Source organism: Ylistrum balloti, unplaced genomic scaffold (assembly GCF_031769215.1).
Source record: "Ylistrum balloti isolate Yb309-2 unplaced genomic scaffold, AGI_CSIRO_Ybal_v1 Utg370050, whole genome shotgun sequence".
In the NCBI taxonomy this organism is placed as follows: domain Eukaryota; kingdom Metazoa; phylum Mollusca; class Bivalvia; order Pectinida; family Pectinidae; genus Ylistrum; species Ylistrum balloti.
This window is the reverse complement of record NW_026782103.1, coordinates 530,141-557,965: the sequence shown is the minus strand read 5'-3', so window position 1 is coordinate 557,965 and position 27,825 is coordinate 530,141. Positions and strand designations below refer to the sequence as shown.

Genomic DNA, 27,825 nt, shown 5'->3' with positions numbered 1-27,825 from the left:
TGTCCTCTCTCCTGTATGTAATATATATTCTACAACCTGTTGTCCTCTCTCCTGTATGTAATATATATTCTACAACCTGTTGTCCTCTCTCCTGTATGTGATATATTCTACAACCTGTTGTCCTCTCTCCTGTATGTGATATATATTCTACAACCTGTTGTCCTGTCTCAAGTATGTGATATATTCTACAACCTGTTGCCCTTTCTCCTGTACGTGATATATTCTACAACCTGTTGTCCTCTCTCCTGTATGTGATATACTCTACAACCCGTTGTCCTGTCTCCTGTATGTAATATATATTCTACAACCTGTTGTCCTCTCTCCTGTACGTGATATATATGTATATATTCACCTGTTGTTGTCTCTCTCCTGTATGTAATATATATACAACCTGTTGTCCTGTCTCCTGTATGTGATATATATCTACAACCTGTTGTCCTCTCTCCTGTATGTTTTAATATATATTCTACAACCTGTATATCCTGTACATATATTCCTGTTGTCCTCTCTCCTGTATGAAACATATTGTCTACAACCTGTTGTCCTGTGTCATACTCTACAACCTGTTGTCCTGTCTCCTGTATGTAATATATATTCTACAACCTGTTGTCCTCTCTCCTGTATGTAATATACTCTACAACCCGTTGTCCTGTCTCCTGTATGTAATATATATTCTACAACCTGTTGTCCTCTCTCCTGTACGTGATATATTCTACAACCTGTTGTCCTCTCTCCTGTATGTAATATACTCTACAAATCCTCTCCTGTATGTACATATATTCTACCTGTTGTCCTCTCTCCTGTACGTGATATATTCTACAACCTGTTGTCCTCTCTCCTGTATGTAATATACTCTACAACCCGTTGTCCTGTCTCCTGTATGTAATATATATTCTACAACCTGTTGTCCTCTCTCCTGTATGTAATATATATTCTACAACCTGTTGTCCTGTCTCCTGTATGTAACATATACTCTACAACCTGTTGTCCTGTCTCCTGTATGTGACATATATTCTACAACCTGTTGTCCTGTCTCCTGTATTTAACATATACTCTACAACCTGTTGTCCTCTCTCCTGTATGTAATATATACTCTACAACCTGTTGTCCTGTCTCCAGTATGTAATATATATTCTACAACCTGTTGTCCTCTCTCCTGTATGTAATATATATTCTACAACCTGTTGTCCTCTCTCCTGTATGTGATATATATTCTACAACCTGTTGTCCTGTCTGCTGTATGTAATAATACTCTACAACCTGTTGTCCTGTCTCCTGTATGTAATATATATTCTACAACCTGTTGTCCTCTCTCCTGTATGTGATATATTCTACAACCTGTTGTCCTCTCTCCTGTATTCTACAACTGTTGTCCTGTCTCCTGTATGTGACATATACTCTACAACCTGTTGTCCTGTCTCCAGTATGTGACATATACTCTACAACCTGTTGTCCTGTCTCCAGTATGTGACATATACTCTACAACCTGTTGTCCTCTCTACTGTATGTAATATATACTCTACAACCTGTTGTCCTGTCTCCTGTATGTGGTATATTCTACAACCTGTTGTCCTCTCTCCTGTATGTGATATATATTCTACATTCTGTTGTCCTGTCCCAAGTATGTGATATATTCTACAACCTGTTGTCCTCTCTCCTGTATGTAATATACTCTACAACCCGTTGTCCTGTCTCCTGTATGTAATATATATTCTACAACCTGTTGTCCTGTCTCCTGTATGTAATATATATTCTATAACCTGTTGTCCTCTCTCCTGTATGTGATATATATTCTACAACCTGTTGTCCTCCTGTGTACTGTATGTGATATACTCTACAACCTGTTGTCCTGCCTCTTGTATGTAATATATATTCTACAAGTCCTCTCTCCTGTATGTGATATATATTTTGTACAACCCGTTGTCCTGTCTCCTGTATGTAATATATATTCTACAACCTGTTGTCCTCTCTCCTGTACGTGATATATTCTACAACCTGTTGTCCTCTCTCCTGTATGTGATATACTCTACAACCCGTTGTCCTGTCTCCTGTATGTAATATATATTCTACAACCTGTTGTCCTCTCTCCTGTATGTAATATATACTCTACAACCTGTTGTCCTGTCTCCTACTCTACAACCTGTTGTCCTGTCTCCTGTATGTAATACATACTCTACAACCTGTTGTCCTGTCTCCTGTATGTAACATATACTCTACAACCTGTTGTCCTGTCTCCAGTATGTAATATATATTCTACAACCTGTTGTCCTGTCTCCAGTATGTAATATATATATTCTACAACCTGTTGTCCTCTCTCCTGTATGTAATATATATTCTACAACCTGTTGTCCTCTCTCCTGTATGTAATATATAATCTACAACCTGTTGTCCTCTCTACAACCTGTTGTCCTGTCTCCTGTATGTAATATATATTCTACAACCTGTTGTCCTCTCTCCTGTATGTGATATATTCTACAACCTGTTGTCCTGTCTCAAGTATGTGATATATTCTATAACCTGTTGCCCTTTCTCCTGTACATGATATATTCTACAACCTGTTGTCCTCTCTCCTGTATGTGATATACTCTACAACCCGTTGTCCTGTCTCCTGTATGTAATATATATTCTACAACCTGTTGTCCTGTCTCCTATATATTTTACAGCCTGTTGTCCTCTCTCCAGTATGTAATATATATTCTACAACCTGTTGCCCTGTCTCCTGTATATATTATATACTCTACAACCTGTTGTCCTGTCTCCTATATGTGATATATTCTACAACCTGTTGTCCTCTATCCTGTATGTGATATATATCTACAACCTGTTGGCCTGTCTCCTGTATATATTATATACTCTACAACATGTTTTCCTGTCTCCTGTATGTAATATATATTCTACAACCTGTTGTCCTGTCTCCTGTATGTAATATATCTTCTACAACCTGTTGTCCTGTCTCCTGTATAAAATATATATTCTACAACCTGTTGTCCTCTCTCCTGTATGTAATATATATTCTACAACCTGTTGTCCTGTCTCCTACTTCTACAACCTGTTGTCCTGTCTCCTACTCTACAACCTGTTGTCCTGTCTCCTGTATGTAATATATACTCTACAACCTGTTGTCCTGTCTCCTGTATGTGGTATATTTTACAGCCTGTTGTCCTCTCTCCAGTATGTAATATATATTCTAAAACCTGTTGTCCTGTCTCCTGTATATATTATATACTCTACAACCTGTTGTCCTGTCTCCTATATGTGATATATTCTACAACCTGTTGTCCTCTATCCTGTATGTGATATATATTTTGTACAACCTGTTGTCCTGTCTCCAGTATATGACATATATTCTACAACCTGTTGTCCTGTCTGCTGTATGTAATAATACTCTACAACCTGTTGTCCTGTCTCCTACTCTACAACCTGTTGTCCTGTCTCCAGTATGTGACATATATTCTACAACCTGTTGTCCTCTCTCCTGTATGTGACATATACTCTACAACCTGTTGTCCTGTCTCCTGTATGTAATATATACTCTTCAACCTGTTGTCCTGTTTCCTGTATGTGACATATATTCTACAACCTGTTGTCCTGTCTCCAGTATGTAATATATATTCTACAACCTGTTGTCCTGTCTCCTGTATGAAACATATACTCTACAACCTGTTGTCCTGTCTCCAGTATGTGACATATATTCTACAACCTGTTGTCCTGTCTCCTACTCTACAACCTGTTGTCCTGTCTCCTGTATGTAATACATACTCTACAACCTGTGATATATTCTACAACCTGTTGTCCTGTCTCCTACTCTACAATCTGTTGTCCTGTCTCCTGTATGTATATATTCTACAACCTGTTGTCCTCTCTCCTGTATGTGATATATATCTACAACCTGTTGTCCTCTCTCCTGTATGTATATATATCTACAACCTGTTGTCCTGTCTCCTGTATGTGATATATATCTACAACCTGTTGTCCTCTCTCCTGTATGTGATATATATGTTGTCCTCTACAACCTGTTGTCCTCTCTCCTGTATGTGATATATTCTACAACCTGTTGTTCTGTCTCAAGTATGTGATATATTCTATAACCTGTTGCCCTCTCTCCTGTATGTGATATACTCTACAACCCGTTGTCCTGTCTCCTGTATGTAATATATATTCTACAACCTGTTGTCCTGTCTCCTGTATGTAATATATATTCTACAACCTGTTGTCCTCTCTCCTGTATGAAACATATACTCTACAACCTGTTGTCCTGTCTTCTACTCTACAACCTGTTGTCCTCTCTCATGTATGTAATATATATTCTACAACCTGTTGTCCTCCTGTCTACTGTATGTGATATACTCTACAACCTGTTGTCCTGTCTCCTGTATGTAATATATATTCTACAACCTGTTGTCCTGTCTCCTGTATGTGACATATACTCTACAACCTGTTGTCCTGTCTCCTGTATGTAATATATATTCTACAACCTGTTGTCCTCTCTCCTGTATGTGATATATATTCTACAACCTGTTGTCCTGTCTCCTACTCTACAACCTGTTGTCCTGTCTCCTGTATGTAATATATATTCTACAACCTGTTGTCCTCTCTCCTGTATGTAATATATATTCTACAACCTGTTGTCCTGTCTCCTGTATGTAATATATATTCTACAACCTGTTGTCCTCTCTCCTGTATGTAATATATACTCTACAACCTGTTGTCCTGTCTCCAGTATGTGACATATATTCTACAACCTGTTGTCCTGTCTCCAGTATGTAATATATATTCTACAACCTGTTGTCCTCTCTCCTGTATGTAATATACTGACTGATCTCCCTTGTCTGTTATATACTGATTGATCTCCCCTGTCTGTTATATACTGACTGATCTCCCCTGTCTGTGATATACTGACTGATCTCCCTTTTCTGTTTTATACTGACTGATCTCCCCTGTCTTATGATATACTGACTGATCTCCCCTGTCTGTTATATACTGACTGATCTCCCCTGTCTGTGATATACTGACTGATCTCCCCTGTCTGTTATATACTGACTGATCTCCCCTGTCTGTTATATACTGACTGATCTCCCCTGTCTGTGATATACTGACTGATCTCCCCTGTCTGTTATATACTGACTGATCTCCCTTGTCTGTTATATACTGGTAGCAGTAAACAGTTAATTTGCATTTTTCCTGAAATTATTTGTCATGTTTGAGATATACAGGTATAGCAGATTGGTTATGAAAAATATATCATTACATGTATATATATCTATAAACTGTATAACAATTACATTAACAGTAGAGAGATGAAATTTGTGTAAAAAAAAAAATTCCTCTGATTTCTGACATTTGATTGTCATGGTTACCTACTGAAAAAATGCTAAAAATGCAAAAATACTGCTAATTCCAATCCAACACTACAACTTTCTAGGAGAAATTTAATTCTAATCACCTATCTTACAATCAACAACACTGTCATGGTAACAAAGTACTTACATTTCAGCAAATTCCAACTTGGAAATTCTTCATAACATGACCACATGTGAACACTATGAAAATTTCACTTCCTGTAAAGCTAGTTTTTGGTGGGTAGACACAGATTCGAGACTGCCCAAATAGTAATCTCCAACACAAAGCTAAAATATTATCCTGAAAAAAATGAAACCCCACATTGTCCACTTTAACATGACAGGACCAATTTTAGCAAGGATTTTTTTTTCATTTTTAATTAAAACCTTTATAATGGGGTAATCTAATGAGCAAAAAAAATCACCCATGGCCACACCGAGAAACTGTGTACTGCTACCTTATACATCACAATTAGTTTTTTTAATTTCATTAAAATCCCTCTGAGTGTCTAGAAAATGATCACACGAACAAAACGATATATCGCTTTACTGTGTATCTCGAATAGCTATCGAGTAATATGGATTTTCCCGCATGGTGTGTTTTGACCAATTCTGCTCTCAAATTAGGAAGAAAGGGAGGTAATTTGAAAAATTAAAACCTCAATACGTCTTAAATTTACTTGAATAAAGTTGCAATTGAAACTGAATCAAGTAGTTGGTGCTTCTGTGAATTTAGATAACTGAAAAGCAGATTGATACTACAAAGATAAAGTCTGATGTTATGACGTCATGGTAACAGCTGATGTCATCAGTACTATGACGTCATCAATTGCTAATGATGGCTTCACCATGCACTGTGATGTCATAGTGAAGGCTAGAAATCCAACAAAAACTTCAAATTAGCTTCTGACACATTTCTCGAAAGTAATTAACAGTGATATGACATAAGATATTCTTAAATGTCATGTGTATGACATCACAAACACCTATGCTTACTGCCCCCCACCCTTCTTCAAGTGTAATATTAGAAACCCTATTACATTGCAATATTGTTCGAAAAATAGTCTTTTTTACAGCAGTAACTATGGAAATGTAATTTTATGACAATATTAACATGATTGTATGCCCAATCTATGAGAAATACACACACATTATTGAATAAAAATCATCAAAACAGAGAATTTATCCAAAATTCAAAAACTCATACTTTCCTTCTTAGTTACCATGGATACCACACCTTAAACTATTGGAATTGCCCAATAATCCAGTCTAAATACATTCTAAGGTTGTTACTGACTTATTTTATACCTGTTACCTACTGTAGAACAGTTTTCAAACTGATACCAAGCCTTTTGAAAACAGCTGAAATTCTCACCCACAAGAGCACCCAAATTACCTCCCTTTATGCACCCCTGATGAAATTAAAATAAAATCATTATGAACAAGTTTCAGTGTGTTTTTTATGTATTTATAGCAATTATGGAAAGGATTAAACTTAATTAAACATAGTAAAGCACATTTTAAATAGAACAATTTTTTTAATGTGCTATAAGGTAGCAGTAAACAGTTAATTTGCATTTTTCCTGAAATTATTTGTCATGTTTGAGATATACAGGTATAGCAGATTGGTTATGAAAAATACATCATTACATGTATATATATTTATAAACTGTATAACAATTACATTAACAGTAGAGAGATGAAATTTGTGTAAAAAAAAAATTCCTCTGATTTCTGACATTTGATTGTCATGGTTACCTACTGAAAAAATGCTAAAAATGCAAAAATACTGCTAATTCCAATCCAACACTACAACTTTCTAGGAGAAATTTAATTCTAATCACCTATCTTACAATCAACAACACTGTCATGGTAACAAAGTACTTACATTTCAGCAAATTCCAACTCGTAAATTCTTCATAACATGACCACATGTAAACACTATGAAAATTTCACTTCCTGTAAAGCTAGTTTTTGTGGGTAGACACATATTCGAGACTGCCCAAATAGTAATCTCCAACACAAAGCTAAAATATTATCCTGAAAAAAATGAAACCCCACATTGTCCACTTTAACATAACAGGACCAATTTTAGCAAGGATTTTTTTTTCATTTTTAATTAAAACCTTTATAATGGGGTAATCTAATGAGCAAAAAAATCACCAATGGCCACACCGAGAAACTGTGTACTGCTACCACTGACTGATCTCCCCTGTCTGTTATGTACTGGCTGATCTCTCCTGTCTGTGATGTACAGACTGATCTCCCTCGTCTATGATATACTGACTGATCTCCCTTGTCTGTTATATACTGACTGATCTCCCCTGTCTGTGATGTACAGACTGATCTCCCTTGTCTGTGATATACTGACTGATTTCCCCTGTCTGTAATATACTGACTGATCTCCCCTGCCTGTTATATACTGACTGATCTCCCCTGTCTGTTATATACTGACTGATCTCCCCTGTCTGTTATATACTGACTGATCTCCCTTCATTGTGATATACTGACTGATCTCCCTTGTCTGTTATATACTGACTGATGTCCCTTGTCTGTTATATACTGACTGATCTCCCCTGTCTGTGATATACTGACTGATCTCCCTTGTCTGTTATATACTGACTGATCTCCCTTGTCTGTTATATACTGACTGATCTCCCCTGTCTGTGATATACTGACTGATCTCCCCTGTCTTTGATATACTGACTGATCTCCCTTGTCTGTTATATACTGACTGATCTCCCTTGTCTGTTATATACTGACTGATCTTCCTTTCTGTCCTCTCTATCAGGTACTAGAGTTTGAGAGTTCCGAGTTAGCGGAGTCCTTTGTGTCATGCTTGGATGGATACTACCGCCTTATTCATGACTTTTACTTAAGTTTGTGCTGTAAAATGGAACCACTGTCTATACTGTCACTCAGAAAAATCAAATCACATGGACCAATTGAGTAAGTAAATCACTTTTGTCTGAGAGACTAACAGGGCAGCAATCAAGATAGAGAAATCAAATCACTTGTGTCTTAGAGACTAATAGGGCAGCAATCCAGATAGAGAAATCAAATGACTTGTATCTGAGAGACTAATAAGGCAGCAATCCGGATAGAGAAATCAAATCACTTGTGTCTTCGAGACTAATAGGGCAGCAATCCAGAGAGAGAAATAAAAAAAAAATGATCAGATTGTAATCAGATACAAGATTAATACCTAACAATTTTCATTAGAGGGAGCCAATTAAAGAAAGTCCTTTAAATGGGAGCTTATCAGAGAGTCTTATTACGGAGATCAAGTCAGGGCATGACTCATTAAGGGAAGCCAATCAGAGAGTGTGACTCATTAGAGGGAACCAATCAGAGAGATTCTTATTTGAAAAGGCCAATCAATGAGTGTGAATCATTAGAAGGAGTCAATCAGAGGAAGTCTTATTAGGGAATGCCAATCAGAGAGTGTGACTCATTAGAGGGAACCAATCAGAGAAAGTCTTATTGGGAAGCTAATCAGATTTAATGATACCTTTATTTCTTGGAAGCCTTTTTAGTCATTTGAAAACTTTTCAGGACATCCTGTGCAATTGCCAAGTTGGATTCCAGGATGGGTGACTCGGAATCTTACTATCTCTGTAAACAGGATATCAATAACTCTGACCAGTTTGTCCTTGTTTACCCATCAAACGGTCAGATTTTGACTGAGCTTGTACAACAACAGAATGGTGTCTTCTGCCTGGTGCGAGACAAAGAGAAATCATGCCAAGATCCTGGCCAATTAGTACCCTACCTTCTGAAGACGGAGCACAACGACATCTTGTCAAACAATATTATGCGACTGAAGCCCAATGGTAACTGCTGAATTAATAATACCAAATTTATTTAGCATTTTTATTATTGTTGATTAATAGGCTCACCTAGATGTGAAGATCCATTCAGAGGTCATTACATTGTTAACACTATGATATCAACAATGTATGTCACTGAGGTCATTACATCATTAACATTATGATATCAGCAATGTATGTCACTGAGTTCATTACATCGTTAACACTATGATATCAACAATGTATGTCACTGAGGTCATTACATCGTTAACACTATGATATCAACAATGTATGTCACTGAGGTCATTACATCGTTACCACTATTTTTATTTCAGTTGAAGCCTGTGGTGTCTTAAAAAGATTATTTATTGAAGAGAATGAAATCATTCCAGAGGAGGACAAGCAACAGAAAGATCAAAGTGTGTTGTCAAGACAACCAGTCATCATCCCAGAATCACATCTAAAAATTAGTAAACTTGTCGGTAAGTACAGGTCAATGAAACCCCATAGGAAACCTCATTGTCAGAAAGTCTTTCTAGTAAGACCAGCCCATAGGAAACCTCATTGTCAGAAAGTCTTTCTAGTAAGACCAGCCCATAGGAAACCTCATTGTCAGAAAGTCTTTCTAGTAAGACCAGCCCATAGGAAACCTCATTGTCAGAAAGTCTTTCTAGTAAGACCAGCCCATAGGGAACCTCATTGTCAGAAAGTCTTTCTACTAAGACCAGCCCATAGGAAACCTCATTGTCAGAAAGTCTTTCTAGTAAGACCAGCCAATAGGGAACCTCATTGTCAGAAAGTCTTTCTAGTAAGACTAGCCCATAGGGAACCTCATTGTCAGAAAGTTTTTCTAGTATGACCAGCCCATAGGGAACCTCATTGTCAGAAAGTCTTTCTAGTAAGACCAGCCCATAGGGAACCTCATTGTCAGAAAGTCTTTCTAGTAAGACCAGCCCATAGGGAACCTCATTGTCAGAAAGTCTTTCTAGTAAGACCAGCCCATAGGGAACCTCATTGTCAGAAAGTCTTTCTAGTAAGACCAGCACATAGGGAACCTCATAGTCAGAAAGTCTTTCTAGTAAGACCAGCCCATAGGGAACCTCATTGTTAGGAATTCTTATTAGTGAGGCCAGTCCACAGGGAACCTCATAGTCAGCAATTCTTTCTAGTGAGACCAGCCCATAGGGAACCTCATTGTCAGAAAGACTTTCTAGTAAGACCAGCCCATAGGGAACCTCATAGTCAGAAAGTCTTTCTAATGAGGCCAGCCCATAGGGAACCTCATTGTCAGAAAGTCTTTCTAGTGAGGCCAGCCCATAGGGAACATCATCTTCAGAAAGTCTTTCTAGTAAGACCAGCCCATAGGGAACCTCATTGTCAGAAATTCCTTTTAGTGAGGCCAGCCTATACGGAACCTCATCTTCAGAAAGTCTTTTTACTGAGGCCGGCCCATAGGGAACCTCATTGTCAGAAAATCTTTCTAGTAAGACCAGCCCATAGGGAAATCTCATTGTCAGAAAGTCTTTCTAGTAAGACCAGCTCATAGAGAAATCTCATTGTCAGAAATTCTTTCTAGTAAGACCAGCCCATACGGAACCTCATTGTCAGAAAGTCTTTCTAGTAAGACCAGCTCATAGAGAAATCTCATTGTCAGAAAGTCTTTCTAGTAAGACCAGCCCATACGGAACCTCATTGTCAGAAAGTCTTTCTAGTAAGACCAGCCCATAGGAAACCTCATTGTCAGAAAGTCTTTCTAGTAAGACCAGCCCATAGGGAACCTCATTGTCAGAAATTCCTTTTAGTGAGGCCAGCCCATAGGGAACATCATCTTCAGAAAGTCTTTCTAGTAAGACCAGCCCATAGGGAACCTCATTGTCAGAAATTCCTTTTAGTGAGGCCAGCCTATAGGGAACCTCATCTTCAGAAAGTCTTTCTAGTGAGGCCAGCCCATACGAAACATCATTCTCAGAAAGTCTTTCTAGTGAGGCCAGCCCATAGGAAACATCATTCTCAGAAAGTCTTTCTAGTGAGGCCAGTCCACAGGGAACCTCATTGTCACGAATTCGTTCTAGTGAGGCCAGTCCACAGGGAAACTCATAGTCAGCAATTCTTTCTAGTGAGACCAGCCCATAGGGAACCTCATAGTCAGAAAGTCTTTCTACTGAGGCCGGCCCATAGGGAACCTCATTGTCAGAAAGTCTTTCTAGTAAGACCAGCCCATAGGGAACCTCATTGTCAGAAAGTCTTTCTAGTAAGACCAGCCCATAGGGAACCTCATTGTCAGAAAGTCTTTCTAGTAAGACCAGCACATAGGGAACCTCATTGTCAGAAAGTCTTTCTAATAAGACCAGCCAATAGGGAACCCTCATTGTCAGAAAGTCTTTCTAGTAAGACCAGCCCATAGGGAACCTCATTGTCAGAAAGTCTTTCTACTAAGACCAGCCCATAGGGAACCTCATTGTCAGAAAGCCTTTCTAGTAAGACCACCCTATAGAGGGAACATCATTGTCAGAAAGCCTTTCTACTGAGGCCAGCCCATAGGGAACCTCATTGTCAGAAAGTCTTTCTAGTAAGACCAGCCCATAGGGAACCTCATTGTCAGAAAGTCTTTCTAGTAAGACCAGCCCATAGGGAACCTCATTGTCAGAAAGTCCATAGGGAACCTCATTGTCAGAAAGTCTTTCTAGTAAGACCAGCCCATAGGGAACCTCATTGTCAGAAAGTCTTTCTAGTAAGACCAGCCCATAGGGAACCTCATTGTCAGAAAGTCTTTCTAGTAAGACCAGCCCATAGGGAACCTCATTGTCAGAAAGTCTTTCTAGTAAGACCAGCCCATAGGGAACCTCATTGTCAGAAAGTCTTTCTAGTAAGACCAGCCCATAGGGAACCTCATTGTCAGAAAGTCTTTCTAGTAAGACCAGCCCATAGGGAACCTCATTGTCAGAAAGTCTTTCTAGTAAGACCAGCCCATAGGGAACCTCATTGTCAGAAAGTCTTTCTAGTAAGACCAGCACATAGGGAACCTCATTGTCAGAAAGTCTTTCTAGTAAGACCAGCCCATAGGGAACCTCATTGTCAGAAAGTCTTTCTAGTAATACCTCATTGTCAGAAAGTCTTTCATTCCAGCCCATAGGGAACCTCATTGTCAGAAAGTCTTCTTGTCTAGTGAGACCAGCCCATAGGGAACCTCATTGTCAGAAAGTCTTTCTAGTAAGACCAGCCCATAGGGAACCTCATTGTCAGAAAGTCTTTCTAGTGAGGCCAGCCCATAGGGAACCTCATTGTCAGAAAGTCTTTCTAGTGAGGCCAGCCCATAGGGAACCTCATTGTCAGAAAGTCTTTCTACTGAGGCCAGCCCATAGGGAACCTCATTGTCAGAAAGTCTTTCTAGTAAGACCAGCCAATAGGGAACCTCATTGTCAGAAAGTCTTTCTAGTAAGACCAGCCCATAGGGAACCTCATTGTCAGAAAGTCTTTCTAGTAAGACCAGCCCATAGGGAACCTCATTGTCAGAAAATCTTTTTACTGAGGCCGGCCCATAGGGAACCTCATTGTCAGAAAGTCTTTCTAGTAAGACCAGCCCATAGGGAAATCTCATTGTCAGAAAGTCTTTCTAGTAAGACCAGCCCATATGGAACCTCATTGTCAGAAAGTCTTTCTAGTAAGACCAGCCCATAGGGAACCTCATTGTCAGAAAATCTTTCTAGTAAGACCAGCCCATAGGGAAATCTCATTGTCAGAAAGTCTTTCTAGTAAGACCAGCCCATAGGGAACCTCATTGTCAGAAAGTCTTTCTAGTAAGACCAGCCCATAGGAAACCTCATTGTCAGAAAGTCTTTCTAGTAAGACCAGCCCATAGGGAACCTCATTGTCAGAAATTCCTTTTAGTGAGGCCAGCCCATAGGGAACATCATCTTCAGAAAGTCTTTCTAGTAAGACCAGCCCATAGGGAACCTCATTGTCAGAAATTCCTTTTAGTGAGGCCAGCCTATAGGGAACCTCATCTTCAGAAAGTCTTTCTAGTGAGGCCAGCCCATACGAAACATCATTCTCAGAAAGTCTTTCTAGTGAGGCCAGCCCATAGGAAACATCATTCTCAGAAAGTCTTTCTAGTGAGGCCAGTCCACAGGGAACCTCATTGTCAGGAATTCGTTCTAGTGAGGCCAGTCCACAGGGAAACTCATAGTCAGCAATTCTTTCTAGTGAGACCAGCCCATAGGGAACCTCATAGTCAGAAAGTCTTTCTACTGAGGCCGGCCCATAGGGAACCTCATTGTCAGAAAGTCTTTCTAGTAAGACCAGCCCATAGGGAACCTCATTGTCAGAAAGTCTTTCTAGTAAGACCAGCCCATAGGGAACCTCATTGTCAGAAAGTCTTTCTAGTAAGACCAGCCCATAGGGAACCTCATTGTCAGAAAGTCTTTCTAGTAAGACCAGCCAATAGGGAACCTCATTGTCAGAAAGTCTTTCTAGTAAGACCAGCCCATAGGGAACCTCATTGTCAGAAAGTCTTTCTACTAAGACCAGCCCATAGGGAACCTCATTGTCAGAAAGTCTTTCTAGTAAGACCAGCCCATAGGGAACCTCATTGTCAGAAAGTCTTTCTACTGAGACCAGCCCATAGGAAACCTGATTGTCAGAAAGTCTTTCTAGTAAGACCAGCCAATAGGGAACCTCATTGTCAGAAAGTCTTTCTAGTAAGACTAGCCCATAGGGAACCTCATTGTCAGAAAGTCTTTCTTGTAAGACCAGCCCATAGGGAACCTCATTGTCAGAAAGTCTTTCTAGTAAGACCAGCCCATAGGGAACCTCATTGTCAGAAAGTCTTTCTAGTAAGACCAGCCAATAGGGAACCTCATTGTCAGAAAGTCTTTCTAGTAAGACCAGCCCATAGGGAACCTCATTGTCAGAAAGTCTTTCTAGTAAGACCAGCCCATAGGGAACCTCATTGTCAGAAAGTCTTTCTAGTAAGACCAGCCCATAGGGAACCTCATTGTCAGAAAGTCTTTCTAGTAAGACCAGCACAGAGGGAACCTCATTGTCAGAAAGTCTTTCTAGTAAGACCAGCCCATAGGGAACCTCATTGTCAGAAAGTCTTTCTAGTAAGACCAGCCCATAGGGAACCTCATTGTCAGAAAGTCTTTCTAGTAAGACCAGCCCATAGGGAACCTCATTGTCAGAAAGTCTTTCTAGTAAGACCAGCCCATAGGGAACCTCATTGTCAGAAAGTCTTTCTAGTGAGAACAGCACATAGGGAACCTCATTGTCAGAAAGTCTTTCTAGTGAGACCCGCCCATAGGGAACCTCATTGTCAGAAAGTCTTTCTAGTGAGACCAGCCCATAGGGAACCAGAAAGTCTTTCTAGTAGACCAGCCCATAGGAACCTCATTGTCAGAAAGTCTTTCTAGTTAGTCCCGCCCATAGGGAACCTCATTGTCAGAAAGTCTTTCTAGTAAGACCAGCCCATAGGGAACCTCATTGTCAGAAAGTCTTTCTAGTGAGACCAGCCCATAGGGAACCTCATTGTCAGAAAGTCTTTCTAGTAAGACCAGCCCATAGGGAACCTCATTGTCAGAAAGTCTTTCTAGTCAGAGCAGCCCTATTTTTGAACTTCATTGTCAGATAGTCTTTCTACTGAGTCCCGCCCATAGGGAACCTCATTGTCAGAAAGTCTTTCTACTGAGGCCGGCCCATAGGGAACCTCATTGTCAGAAAGTCTTTCTACTGAGGCCAGCCCATAGGGAACCTCATTGTCAGAAAGTCTTTCTAGTAAGACCAGCCTATAGAGGGAACCTCATTGTCAGAAAGTCTTTCTACTGAGGCCGGCCCATAGGGAACCTCATTGTCAGAAAGTCTTTCTAGTAAGACCAGCCCATAGGGAACCTCATTGTCAGAAAGTCTTTCTAGTAAGACCAGCCCATAGGGAACCTCATTGTCAGAAAGTCTTTCTAGTAAGACCAGCCCATAGGGAACCTCATTGTCAGAAAGTCTTTCTAGTAAGACCAGCACATAGGGAACCTCATTGTCAGAAAGTCTTTCTAGTAAGACCAGCCCATAGGGAACCTCATTGTCAGAAAGTCTTTCTAGTGAGACCAGCACATAGGGAACCTCATAGTCAGAAAGTCTATCTAGTGAGACCAGCCCATAGGGAACCTCATTGTCAGAAAGTCTTTCTAGAAAGTCTTTCTAGTGAGGCCAGCCCATAGGGAACCTCATTGTCAGAAAGTCTTTCTAGTGAGGCCAGCCCATAGGGAACCTCATTGTCAGAAATTCCTTGTAGTGAGGACAGCCTATAGGGAACCTCATCTTCAGAAAGTCTTTCTAGTGAGGCCAGCCCATAGGGAACCTCATTGTCAGAAAGTCTTTCTACTGAGGCCAGCCCATAGGGAACCTCATTGTCAGAAAGTCTTTCTAGTAAGACCAGCCCATAGGGAACCTCATTGTCAGAAAGTCTTTCTAGTAAGACCAGCCCATAGGGAACCTCATTGTCAGAAAGTCTTTCTAGTAAGACCAGCCCATAGGGAACCTCATTGTCAGAAATTCTTTCTAGTGAGACCAGCCCAGAGGGAACCTCATTGTCAGAAAGTCTTTCTACTGAGGCCGGCCCATAGGGAACCTCATTGTCAGAAAGTCTTTCTACTGAGGCCAGCCCATAGGGAACCTCATTGTCAGAAAGTCTTTCTAGTAAGACCAGCCCATAGGGAACCTCATTGTCAGAAAGTCTTTCTAAACTACTGAAATCCAGTCAAAGTGAGGACTGTCATTGTCAGAAAGTCTTTCTACTGAGGCAGGCCCATAGGGAACCTCATTGTCAGAAAGTCTTTCTAGCAAGACCAGCCCATAGGGAACCTCATTGTCAGAAAGTCTTTCTAGTAAGACCAGCCCATAGGGAACCTCATTGTCAGAAAGTCTTTCTAGTAAGACCAGCCCATAGGGAACCTCATTGTCAGAAAGTCTTTCTAGTGAGACCAGCACATAGGGAACCTCATTGTCAGAAAGTTTTTCTAGTAAGACCAGCCCATAGGGAACCTCATAGTCAGAAAGTCTTTCTAGTAAGACCAGCCCATAGGGAACCTCATTGTCAGAAAGTCTTTCTAGTAAGACCAGCCCATAGGGAACCTCATCGTCAGAAAGTCTTTCTAGTAAGACCAGCCTATAGAGGGAACCTCATTGTCAGAAAGTCTTTCTACTGAGGCCGGCCCATAGGGAACCTCATTGTCAGAAAGTCTTTCTAGTTAGTCCAGCCCATAGGGAACCTCATTGTCAGAAAGTCTTTCTAGTAAGACCAGCCCATAGGGAACCTCATTGTCAGAAAGTCTTTCTATAGGCCCATAGAACCTCATTGTCAGAAAGTCTTTCTAGTAAGACCAGCCCATAGGGAACCTCATTGTCAGAAAGTCTTTCTAGTAAGACCAGCCCATAGGGAACCTCATTGTCAGAAAGTCAATGAAATAGTCCTTTCTACTAGTGAGGCCAGCCCATAGGGAAAATCATTGTCAGAAAGTCTTTCTAGTAGTGAGGCCAGCCCATAGGGAACCTCATTGTCAGAAAGTGTTTCTAGTAAGACCAGCCCATAGGGAACCTCATTGTCAGAAAGTCTTTCTAGTAAGACCAGCCCATAGGGAACCTCATTGTCAGAAAGTCTTTCTAGTGAGACCAGCCCATAGGGAACCTCATAGTCAGAAAATCTTTCTAGTAAGACCAGCCCATAGGGAACCTCATCTTCAGTCAGAAAGTCTTTCTAGTAAGACCAGCCCATAGGGAACCTCATTTCAGAAAGTCTTTCTAGTAAGGAGACCGCCTATAGGAAACCTCATTGTCAGAAAGTTTTTCTAGTAAGACCAGCCGATAGGGAACCTCCTTGTCAGAAAGTCTTTCTAGTAAGACCAGCCCATAGGGAACCTCATTGTCAGAAAGTCTTTCTAGTAAGACCAGCCTATAGAGGGAACCTCATTGTCAGAAAGTCTTTCTACTGAGGCCGGCCCATAGGGAACCTCATTGTCAGAAAGTCTTTCTACTGAGGCCAGCCCATAGGGAACCTCATTGTCAGAAAGTCTTTCTAACCTCATTGTCATTGTCAGAAAGTCTTTCTACTGAGGCCGGCCCATAGGGAACCTCATTGTCAGAAAGTCTTTCTACTGAGGCCAGCCCATAGGGAACCTCATTGTCAGAAAGTCTTTCTAGTAAGACCAGCCAATAGGGAACCTCATTGTCAGAAAGTCTTTCTAGTAAGACCAGCCCATAGGGAACCTCATTGTCAGAAAGTATAGGGAACCTCATTGTCAGAAAGTCTTTCTAGTAAGACCAGCCCATAGGGAACCTCATTGTCAGAAAGTCTTTCTAGTAAGACCAGCACATAGGGAACCTCAAGGTCAGAAAGTCTTTCTAGTAAGACCAGCCCATAGGAAACCTCATTGTCAGAAAGTCTTTCTAGTGAGACCAGCCCATAGGGAACCTCATAGTCAGAAAGTCTTTCTAATGAGGCCAGCCCATAGGGAACCTCATTGTCAGAAAGTCTTTCTAGTGAGGCCAGCCCATAGGGAACCTCATTGTCAGAAATTCCTTTTAGTGAGGACAGCCTATAGGGAACCTCATCTTCAGAAAGTCTTTCTAGTGAGGCCAGCCCATAGGGAACCTCATTGTCAGAAAGTCTTTCTAGTGAGGCCAGCCCATAGGGAACATCATCTTCAGAAAGTCTTTCTAGTAAGACCAGCCCATAGGGAACCTCATTGTCAGAGAGTCTTTCTAGTAAGACCAGCCTATAGAGGGAACCTCATTGTCAGAAAGTCTTTCTACTGAGGCTGGCCCATAGGGAACCTCATTGTCAGAAAGTCTTTCTACTGAGGCCAGCCCATAGGGAACCTCATTGTCAGAAAGTCTTTCTAGTAAGACCAGCCCATAGGTAACCTCATTGTCAGAAAGTCTTTCTAGTAAGACCAGCCCATAGGGAACCTCATTGTCAGAATGTCTTTCTAGTAAGACCAGCACATAGGGAACCTCATTGTCAGAAAGTCTTTCTAGTAAGACCAGCCCATAGGGAACCTCATTGTCAGAGAGTCTTTCTAGTAAGACCAGCCTATAGAGGGAACCTCATTGTCAGAAAGTCTTTCTACTGAGGCTGGCCCATAGGGAACCTCATTGTCAGAAAGTCTTTCTACTGAGGCCAGCCCATAGGGAACCTCATTGTCAGAAAGTCTTTCTAGTAAGACCAGTCCATAGGTAACCTCATTGTCAGAAAGTCTTTCTAGTAAGACCAGCCCATAGGGAACCTCATTGTCAGAATGTCTTTCTAGTAAGACCAGCACATAGGGAACCTCATTGTCAGAAAGTCTTTCTAGTAAGACCTGCACATAGGGAACCTCATTGTCAGAAAGTCTTTCTAGTAAGACCAGCCTATAGAGGGAACCTCATTGTCAGAAAGTCTTTTTACTGAGGCCGGCCCATAGGGAACCTCATTGTCAGAAAGTCTTTCTAGTGAGACCAGCCCATAGGGAACCTCATAGTCAGAAAGTCTTTCTAATGAGGCCAGCCCATAGGGAACCTCATTGTCAGAAATCTTCCTAGTGAGGCCAGCCCATAGGGAACATCATTGTCAGAAAGTCTTTCTAGTAAGACCAGCCCATAGGGAACCTCGTTGTCAGAAAGTCTTTCTGGTAAGACCAGCCCATAGGAAACCTCATTGTCAGAAAGTCTTTCTAGTGAGACCAGCCCATAGGGAACCTCATAGTCAGAAAATCTTTCTAATGAGGCCAGCCCATAGGGAACCTCTTTGTTAGAAAGTCTTTCTAGTGAGGCCAGCCCATAGGGAACATCATCTTCAGAAAGTCTTTCTAGTAAGACCAGCCTATAGGAAACCTCATTGTCAGAAAGTTTTTCTAGTAAGACCAGCCGATAGGGAACCTCCTTGTCAGAAAGTCTTTCTAGTAAGACCAGCCCATAGGGAACCTCATTGTCAGAAAGTCTTTTTCTAGTGAGGCCGGCCCACCTCATTGTCCTTTCTATAGGGGGAACCTCATTGTCAGAAAGTCTTTCTAGTAAGACCAGCCCTCATTGTCAGAAAGTCTTTCTATAGGCCAGCCCATAGGGAACCTCATTGTCAGAATGTCTTTCTAGTAAGACCAGCACATAGGGAACCTCATTGTCAGAAAGTCTTTCTAGTAAGACCAGCCCATATGGAACCTCATTGTCAGAAAATCTTTCTAGTAAGACCAGCCCATAGGGAACCTCATTGTCAGAAAGTCTTTCTAGTGAGACCAGCCCATAGGGAACCTCATTGTCAGAAAGTCTTTCTACTAAGACCAGCCCATAGGGAACCTCATTGTCAGAAAGTCTTTCTAGTGAGACCAGCCCATAGGGAACCTCAAAGTCTTTCTAGAAAGTCTTTCTAGTGAGACCAGCCCATAGGAAACCTCATTGTCAGAAAGTCTTTCTAGTGAGACCAGCCCATAGGGAACCTCATAGTCAGAAAGTCTTTCTAATGAGGCCAGCCCATAAGGGAACCTCATTGTCAGAAAGTCTTTCTAGTGAGGCCAGCCCATAGGGAACCTCATTGTCAGAACTTTCTAGTGAGGCCAGCCCATAGGGAACCTTTTAGTGAGGACAGCCTATAGGGAACCTCATCTTCAGAAAGTCTTTCTAGAAGGCCAGCCCATAGGGAACCTCATTGTCAGAAAGTCTTTCTAGTGAGGCCAGCCCATAGGGAACCTCATCTTCAGAAAGTCTTTCTAGTGAGGCCAGCCCATAGGGAACATCATCTTCAGAAAGTCTTTCTAGTAAGACCAGCCCATAGGGAACCTCATTGTTAGAAATTCCTTTTAGTGAGGACAGCCTATAGGGAACCTCATCTTCAGAAAGTCTTTCCAGTGAGGCCAGCCCATACAAAACATCATTCTCAGAAAGTCTTTCTAATGAGGCCAGCCCAAAGGGAACCTCATTGTCAGAAAGTCTTTCTAGTGAGGCCAGCCCATAGGGAACATCATCTTCAGAAAGTCTTTCTAGTAAGACCAGCCCATAGGGAACCTCATTGTCAGAAATTCCTTTTAGTGAGGCCAGCCTATAGGGAACCTCATCTTCAGAATGTCTTTCTAGTGAGGCCAGCCCATACGAAACTGTTGAGTAAAAACACAGGTCTTACCCACTGGTAAAATGAAGATCCTAGGTTGTAAAGACTCTTGACGACTTCCAGTTGCTGTTTACTCTCGACATACATGTATAGATACCAGTTGCTGTTTACTCTCGACATACATGTATAGCTACCAGTTGCTGTTTACTCTCGACATACATGTATAGCTACCAGTTGCTGTTTACTCTCGACATACATGTATAGATACCAGTTGCTGTTTACTCTCGACATACATGTATAGCTACCAGTTGCTGTTTACTCTCGACATACATGTATAGATACCAGTTGCTGTTTACTCTCGATATACATGTTTAGATACTAGTTGCTGTTTACTCTCGACATACATGTATAGATACCAGTTGCTGTTTACTCTCGACATACATGTATAGCTACCAGTTGCTGTTTACTCTCGACATACATGTATAGATACCAGTTGCTGTTTACTCTCGACATACATGTATAGATACCAGTTGCTGTTTACTCTCGGCATACATGTATAGATACCAGTTGCTGTTTACTCATGTATAGATACCAGTTGCTGTTTACTCTCGACATACATGTATACATACCAGTTGCTGTTTACTCTCGACATACATGTATACATACCAGTTGCTGTTTACACTCGACATACATGTATAGATACCAGTTGCTGTTTACTCTCGACATACATGTATAGATACCAGTTGCTGTTTACTCTCGACATACATGTATAGATACCAGTTGCTGTTTACTCTCGACATACATGTATAGCTACCAGTTGCTGTTTACTCTCGACATACATGTATAGCTACCAGTTGCTGTTTACTCTCGACATACATGTATAGATACCAGTTGCTGTTTACTCTCGACATACATGTATAGATACCAGTTGCTGTTTACTCTCGACATACATGTATAGATACCAGTTGCTGTCGACATACACTACATTCGAAAACACACATTGTTTACAAATGGAAATTGACCCTGACTTGCTGGTCATCAGGGTGCATTAGATGCTTGAATTGACCTAGATACTAAGCACAGGGGCATGAGAAACAATAAGTTAAAAGGTATATGTATATAAATAAAAGGAAATAATGTCAGGAATTGGACAATTATTATTGTTATCATTATGGAATAATGTAATAATTAAACTTATATGAAGAATCTGTAGCCTTCTTATCTCTTTCTTTGTTCAATGTTTTGGTTCTAAAATTTATCAAAATCAACAATGATTTAATAATTTTGAACGTCCCTGTGATAAAAAGAAACAGCACGTTTTCTCAGCAGACGTTCAAGTGTAGGAAAAAAAACTGAGATTTATGTGATGAGAATTCTGTGATTTTTGGAAGATATGATAAGGATAATGTATCGAAGAGTCATGTCCGCAGTAACGTAATAGAAGCAAGGTGGTGGAATCTGCTACGTAGATTCCCGGCATTCCATTGATTACTTTTTTATGCTATTTAAGATAGGATCAGTTCTATTAAGTTCAGAATGCTTAATACATATTAAGGATTTTACAGTTATTCTGGTTAGTCTGGGGAAGAAAAATAAAGAAGGGGGCTTGGGGCAGTAACCACAATTTAAAAAAAAAAATGATGGGGACCTATGTAGCAGTTTTGCATTTGACTCTGTGTGATGTTCATATTTTGACAGCTTTTCTTGTTACACATTACTAGGTTCATAAATACACAGATGTACACATACAATGTATAAAAAGTTCATATAATGTGACTTATTGAATTGGAGACACATGGTTTGTACCAAGTTCATATAATAATTCAACTTTTTAAATCGAAAGACTAATTTCATATAATAATATGACTTTTTGAAATTGGAAATACCAACTTCAACTGATAATATGACCTTTTTTTAAATTGGAAATACACAGTTGTACACATATAACCAAGTTCATATAATGATATGACTTTTCAAATTGGTAATACACAGACGTACACATTGTACTATATATATATACTTGGGGTTCACAAATTAGTCAATCTTATACATGTATGGACCTATTTTTGTGCGTCCTATTAGCCTTCGATGGAGAGAGAAGCGAAGCTATTTTGAGATTTAGTGGTGCTGGTATGTTGTCCTCGGTATGGGGTGTCGGCTAGAGTACGAATCTTGGTCTGTTTGCTCAGCGGAGGAGGATCAGGGAAGGATGATGTTTCACTCGGCCTGGTCACTTGGGCCTTACTACCATTATTATTATGTATGACAATCCCACCGTCATTGGTCCATGTCCCTGATATATGACCAGCTTTTTTAAGAAAACATGCCTTAGCATATACTTCAGCTTGTTGTTTGGTGAGTGCCTCATTAAAAAACAGCTTATAGGGCCGACGATCTTGGGTGGTTTGGCTAGGGTTCTTACTAGTACTGCCACTAGTGTCTTCAGATTGCAAGAATAGTGAAAATCTGGCTTCATAATTAGAAGCGCGTACCCTGTAAGATAGGAATCTATGGTACTTATCAGACTTGGGCCCAACCCTATGAGAACAGCTAATGTCAGATTCTCTAGTTATGATACCGCCAAGTTGTGTATCGACCGCTTCAATAATCTTGGAATCAGTGTTTTCACCAATTTTTTCGGGAATTCCGCTAAATTTCAGACAGTTACATCTTGAGTATTGCTCACAGTCATCTAGTCTATTCTTCAACAAAATAATTTTATTCCTGAGGTCGTCAATACCTAGTTTTGACATGAAAATGTCCTTGAGAAGGTTGTTGTTTAAAAGCTGAGTAACCACTTCGCTAATTACACTGGGGTCTTTTATAGAGCTAATAGTATTTATACTTTCTTGAATGGCAGGATCCATTTTAACAGTCACAGTTTACATGCAGACAAATATTGAATGTTTATATGAAGTGATTGATCAAAGCGTACATGTATACAGGTTAACGAAACATGGCAACTACTCACTGGGAAAGGATGACCGCTTCACATAGTTTTATGGAATGATGAAGAATTCTCGTCATTGTATGAATGCATATTGCGGAGAGGTCAGTCCAGGAGTTGGAATAAAGTATTAACAGCACCAGATAGACTATAGCGAAATCAGAAAACTTTACATTATATTCTTGTATGTTACCATTGTCTGACTGTCCACTCTGGCCACCGGAAAAGGGAACCTCATTGTCAGAAAGTCTTTCTAGTAAGGCCAGCCTATAGAGGGAACCTCATCTTCAGAAAGTCTTTCTAGTGAGGCCAGCCCATAGGGAACATCATCTTCAGAAAGTCTTTCTAGTGAGGCCAGCCCATAGGGAACATCGTCTTCCGAAAGTCTTTCTAGTGAGGCCAGCCCATAGGGAACATCATCTTCAGAAAGTCTTTCTAGTGAGGCCAGCCCATAGGGAACCTCATTGTCAGAAAGTCTTTCTAGTGAGGCCAGCCCATAGGGAACCTCATCTTCAGAAAGTCTTTCTAGTGAGGCCGGCACATAGAGGAAACCTCTTTGTCAGAACGTCATTCTAGTGAGGCTAGCCCATAGGGAACCTCATCTTCAGAACGTCTTTCTAGTGAGGCTAGCACATAGAGGAAACCTCTTTGTCAGAACGTCATTCTAGTGAGGCTAGCCCATAGGGAACCTCATCTTCAGAACGTCTTTCTAGTGAGGCCAGCCCATAGGGAACCTCATCTTCAGAACGTCTTTCTAGTGAGGCTAGCACATACAGAAATTCTTTCTTATAAAAGCTTTACACTGGCAATCTCAATCATTCTTAATCTCACTTTTTTTGTATTTTGCAGGCATCAGTAAATTCACACAGGTGTATGAAGGTACTTACAAAGACAACCAGACTGTAGCAATCAAGTTTCTCAGGACAAAAACTTCACCTAACCAGTTGTATTCCTGCCTGGAGGTACAGTATCAGTTCTGACAATATCTCTGTGTCACCTAACCAGTTGTATTCCTGCCTGGAGGTACAGTATCAGTTCTGACAATATCTCTGTGTCACCTAGCCAGTCAATTCCTGCCTGGAGGACAAAAACTCTGTGTCACCTAACCAGTTGTATTCCTGCCTGGAGGTACAGTATCAGTTCTGACAATATCTCTGTGTCACCTAACCAGTTGTATTCCTGCCTGGAGGTACAGTATCAGTTCTGACAATATCTCTGTGTCACCTAACCAGTTGTATTCCTGCCTGGAGGTACAGTATCAGTTCTGACAATATCTCTGTGTCACCTAACCAGTTGTATTCCTGCCTGGAGGTACAGTATCAGTTCTGACAATATCTCGGTGTCACCTAACCAGTTGTATTCCTGCCTGGAGGTACAGTATCAGTTCTGACAATATCTCGGTGTCACCTAACCAGTTGTATTCCTGCCTGGAGGTACAGTATCAGTTCTGACAATATCTCGGTGTCACCTAACCAGTTGTATTCCTGCCTGGAGGTACAGTATCAGTTCTGACAATATCTCTGTGTCACCTAACCAGTTGTATTCCTGCCTGGAGGTACAGTATCAGTTCTGACAATATCTCTGTGTCACCTAAGCAGTTGTATTCCTGCCTGGAGGTACAGTATCAGTTCTGACAATATCTCGGTGTCACCTAACCAGTTGTATTCCTGCCTGGAGGTACAGTATCAGTTCTGACAATATCTCTGTGTCACCTAACCAGTTGTATTCCTGCCTGGAGGTACAGTATCAGTTCTGACAATATCTCGGTGTTGCTGCTATGTTATTTGTGGAAGGTACTGTAGGAGGCTGTAACTACAATGTATTATGTAGTGATAATTGTCTGGAAATACAGTATAAGTTCTGACAATAAGGTAACATTAGGACTGTATATAACTGTCTATTGTTGAGACTGTTTTACATTCTTTCTTTACTTATAGATTTTATAAAACCTCATTACAGAATACATATTTTTAGATTGAACATATTATTAAATACAACTTCAAATGAAAACATTTAGTTTCAGAATTTCTAGGAAGTTAAAAATTGAAAAATTATTAACTCACCTTACCCAAAGGGCCAAGTGAGTTTATGCCATAGCGCGGCATCCATCGTCCATTTGTCCATCAGTCTGTCATCCGTCTTCCAATTGTTCGTCCGTTATCTGTCGTCCAGCGTCCATCGTCCATTTTCCATCCATCCGTCCATAGTCCGTTGTCTGTCATCTGTCGTCCATCGTCCGTCCATCCGGCGTCCGTCAACTTTTCATTTAAACATCTTCTTCTGAAATACTGAAAGGTGTATTTGGCTGGAAGCTTCCTTTGATAAGCCAAATAAAGTTTGCAAAAAGAAATGACCTTGACCCATATTCAAGGTCACATAGTTCAAATGTGTTAAAACCTTTAAACGACTTCAAAATACCAGAAGGCCTAGAATTATTATATATGGCTGGAAGGTTCCTTTGATGAAGCCCAACAAAGTTTGCAAAAAGAAAATAACCTTGACCCATATTCAAGGTCACTGAGGTCCAATGTGTTAAAACATTTAAACGACTTCTTCCAAAATACTGGGAGGCCTAGAATCATTATATATGGCTGGAAGTTCCTTTGATATAGCCCAACAAAGTGTGCAAAAAGAAATGACCTTGACCCATATGCAAGGTCACTGAGGTCAAATGTGTTAAAACCATTTCAACAACTTTTTCCAAAATACCGAAAGGTCTAGAATCATTTTATTTTGTTGGATAGTGACTTTTATGAAGCCCAACAAAGTTTGCATAGAGAAATAACCTTGGCCCATATTCAAGGTCACAGAGGGCAAATGTGTTAAAAATTTTAAGCGACTTCTTTCAAAATACCAGAAGGCCTAGAATCATGATATTAGGCTACTATGTTCCTTTTATGGTGTCCTACAAAGTTTGCTAAAAGAAATGACCTTGATCAATCTTCAAGTCACAGGAGTCAAATATGTTAAAACGTTTAAACAATTTCTTCTGAAAGATCGAAAAGCCTAGAATCATTATGTTTGGCCAGTATGTTCCTTTTATGAAGTCCAAAAAAGTAAAAGCAATGACCTTGACCCATAGTCAAGGTCACAGGGGTCAAATGTGTTAAACATGGAACATATGCACAGATATAGTAATGTTGGTCATAAAGATCCAGGTGAGCGATACAGGACCTCTGTGCCTCTTGTTTGTTCTTAAATTATCAATGTTATTTTTAACTTCATGAATACAACCAAGCAAAATTTTTTTTTTCAGCCATTCCTCTATGCCTTGCGACAGCACATGAAATTTCGTGAAGTACAGGAGCCTGGATATTTTGCTGGAATTTTAGGAGTCTGTATGTCTATGCCCATTAAAATTGTCATGGACTACGCCAGGGAGGGATCCTTGTCCCATTTCTTTTCATGTCGCCGCACAGATCAACCAATCTATCTCCGCCATTTGGTTTATGCTGCCACGCAAGTTGCGCAAGGACTCTTTCACCTGGTGAGTAGCGCCACCTAGTGGTATATTTTACTATGACTTCCAGTTAATAGTATGTTCTTATTTACAATCTTTCTTCATGGTAATTGAGAAACATAGTACGATGAAAAATGACGATGTCAGACTTAGGTACAAACCAAGTATGATGAAAAATGACAATGTCAGAATTAGGTACAAAAAAGGACAATAAAAATTGACAAATTCAGAATTAGGTACAGACAAAGTGAAAAATGACAAAGTCAGAATTAGGAAATTAGGAAAAAAGTACACTGAAAAATTGTATCTCTCATTGTTACTTCAATATATTTAAGTCTACATATCTTGAAACCATGCCAGAGAACCAACACATGATTTCTGACTTAAAGTAGGATATAGGTGTATGACAGAAAAAAGGTGAAAACCTGAAAATAAAATGGTTAGATGGGCTTTTTAGCCCACCATCTGATGATGGTGGGTTATTCAAATCGTCCTGCGTCTGTGGTACGTCCGTCCGTAAACAATTCTTGTTACCGCTATTTCTGGAAAAGTACGGGATGGATCTTTCTCAAATTTCATATGCAGGTTCCCCTTGGTCCCGAGTTGTGCATTGTACCATTTTTGGACTGATTCGAATTCAAGATGGCTGACAGACGGCCATCTTGGATTTTGGAAGTAAAAGTTTGTTACCGCTATTTCTTGGAAAGTACTGGATGGATCTTTCTCAAATTTCATATGCAGTTTCCTCTTGGTCCCTAGTTGTGCATTGTACCTTTTATGGACTGATCCGAAATCATGATGGCTGACAGGCAGCCATCTTGGATTTTGAGAGTAAAATCTTGTAACCGCTATTTCTGAGGAAGTACTGGATGGATCCTTCTGATATTTCATAGGTATTGGTTTCCCTTGGTCCCTAGTTGTGCATTGTACTTTTTTTCGACTGATTTGAAATCAAGGTGGCCCACAGGCAGCCATCTTGGATGTCGACAGTAATACAGCACAAGCATATTTTCTTCAATATTCTATCATATTGATTCAAGACCATGTCCATTATCCACCTGTAACTGACTGCTATCTACTAATACTTTGGGATCTTTTTCAAATGATGTTTACTAATAGGTGCTAAATAAAAATATCTTGTGCCATCATTGAGTACATTCAATGAAGACCAGTTCATGAACATTTACAACACCTGTAACAAAAAAACA

The 27,825-nt window shown here is 40.3% G+C and overlaps 1 protein-coding gene across 1 annotated transcript in view; it reads left to right on the top strand.

Moving 5' to 3' along the window:
- Nucleotides 1-27,825, top strand: part of LOC132549219 (uncharacterized) — a 102,964-nt gene that overhangs the window by 11,969 nt on the left and 63,170 nt on the right. Inside the window, exons 3-7 of the mRNA XM_060213135.1 lie at nt 8,131-8,288; nt 8,895-9,172; nt 9,484-9,630; nt 24,007-24,119; nt 26,414-26,644. Coding sequence (XP_060069118.1) covers nt 8,131-8,288; nt 8,895-9,172; nt 9,484-9,630; nt 24,007-24,119; nt 26,414-26,644 — 927 coding nt within the window. The remainder of the gene's footprint in view (nt 1-8,130; nt 8,289-8,894; nt 9,173-9,483; nt 9,631-24,006; nt 24,120-26,413; nt 26,645-27,825) is intronic.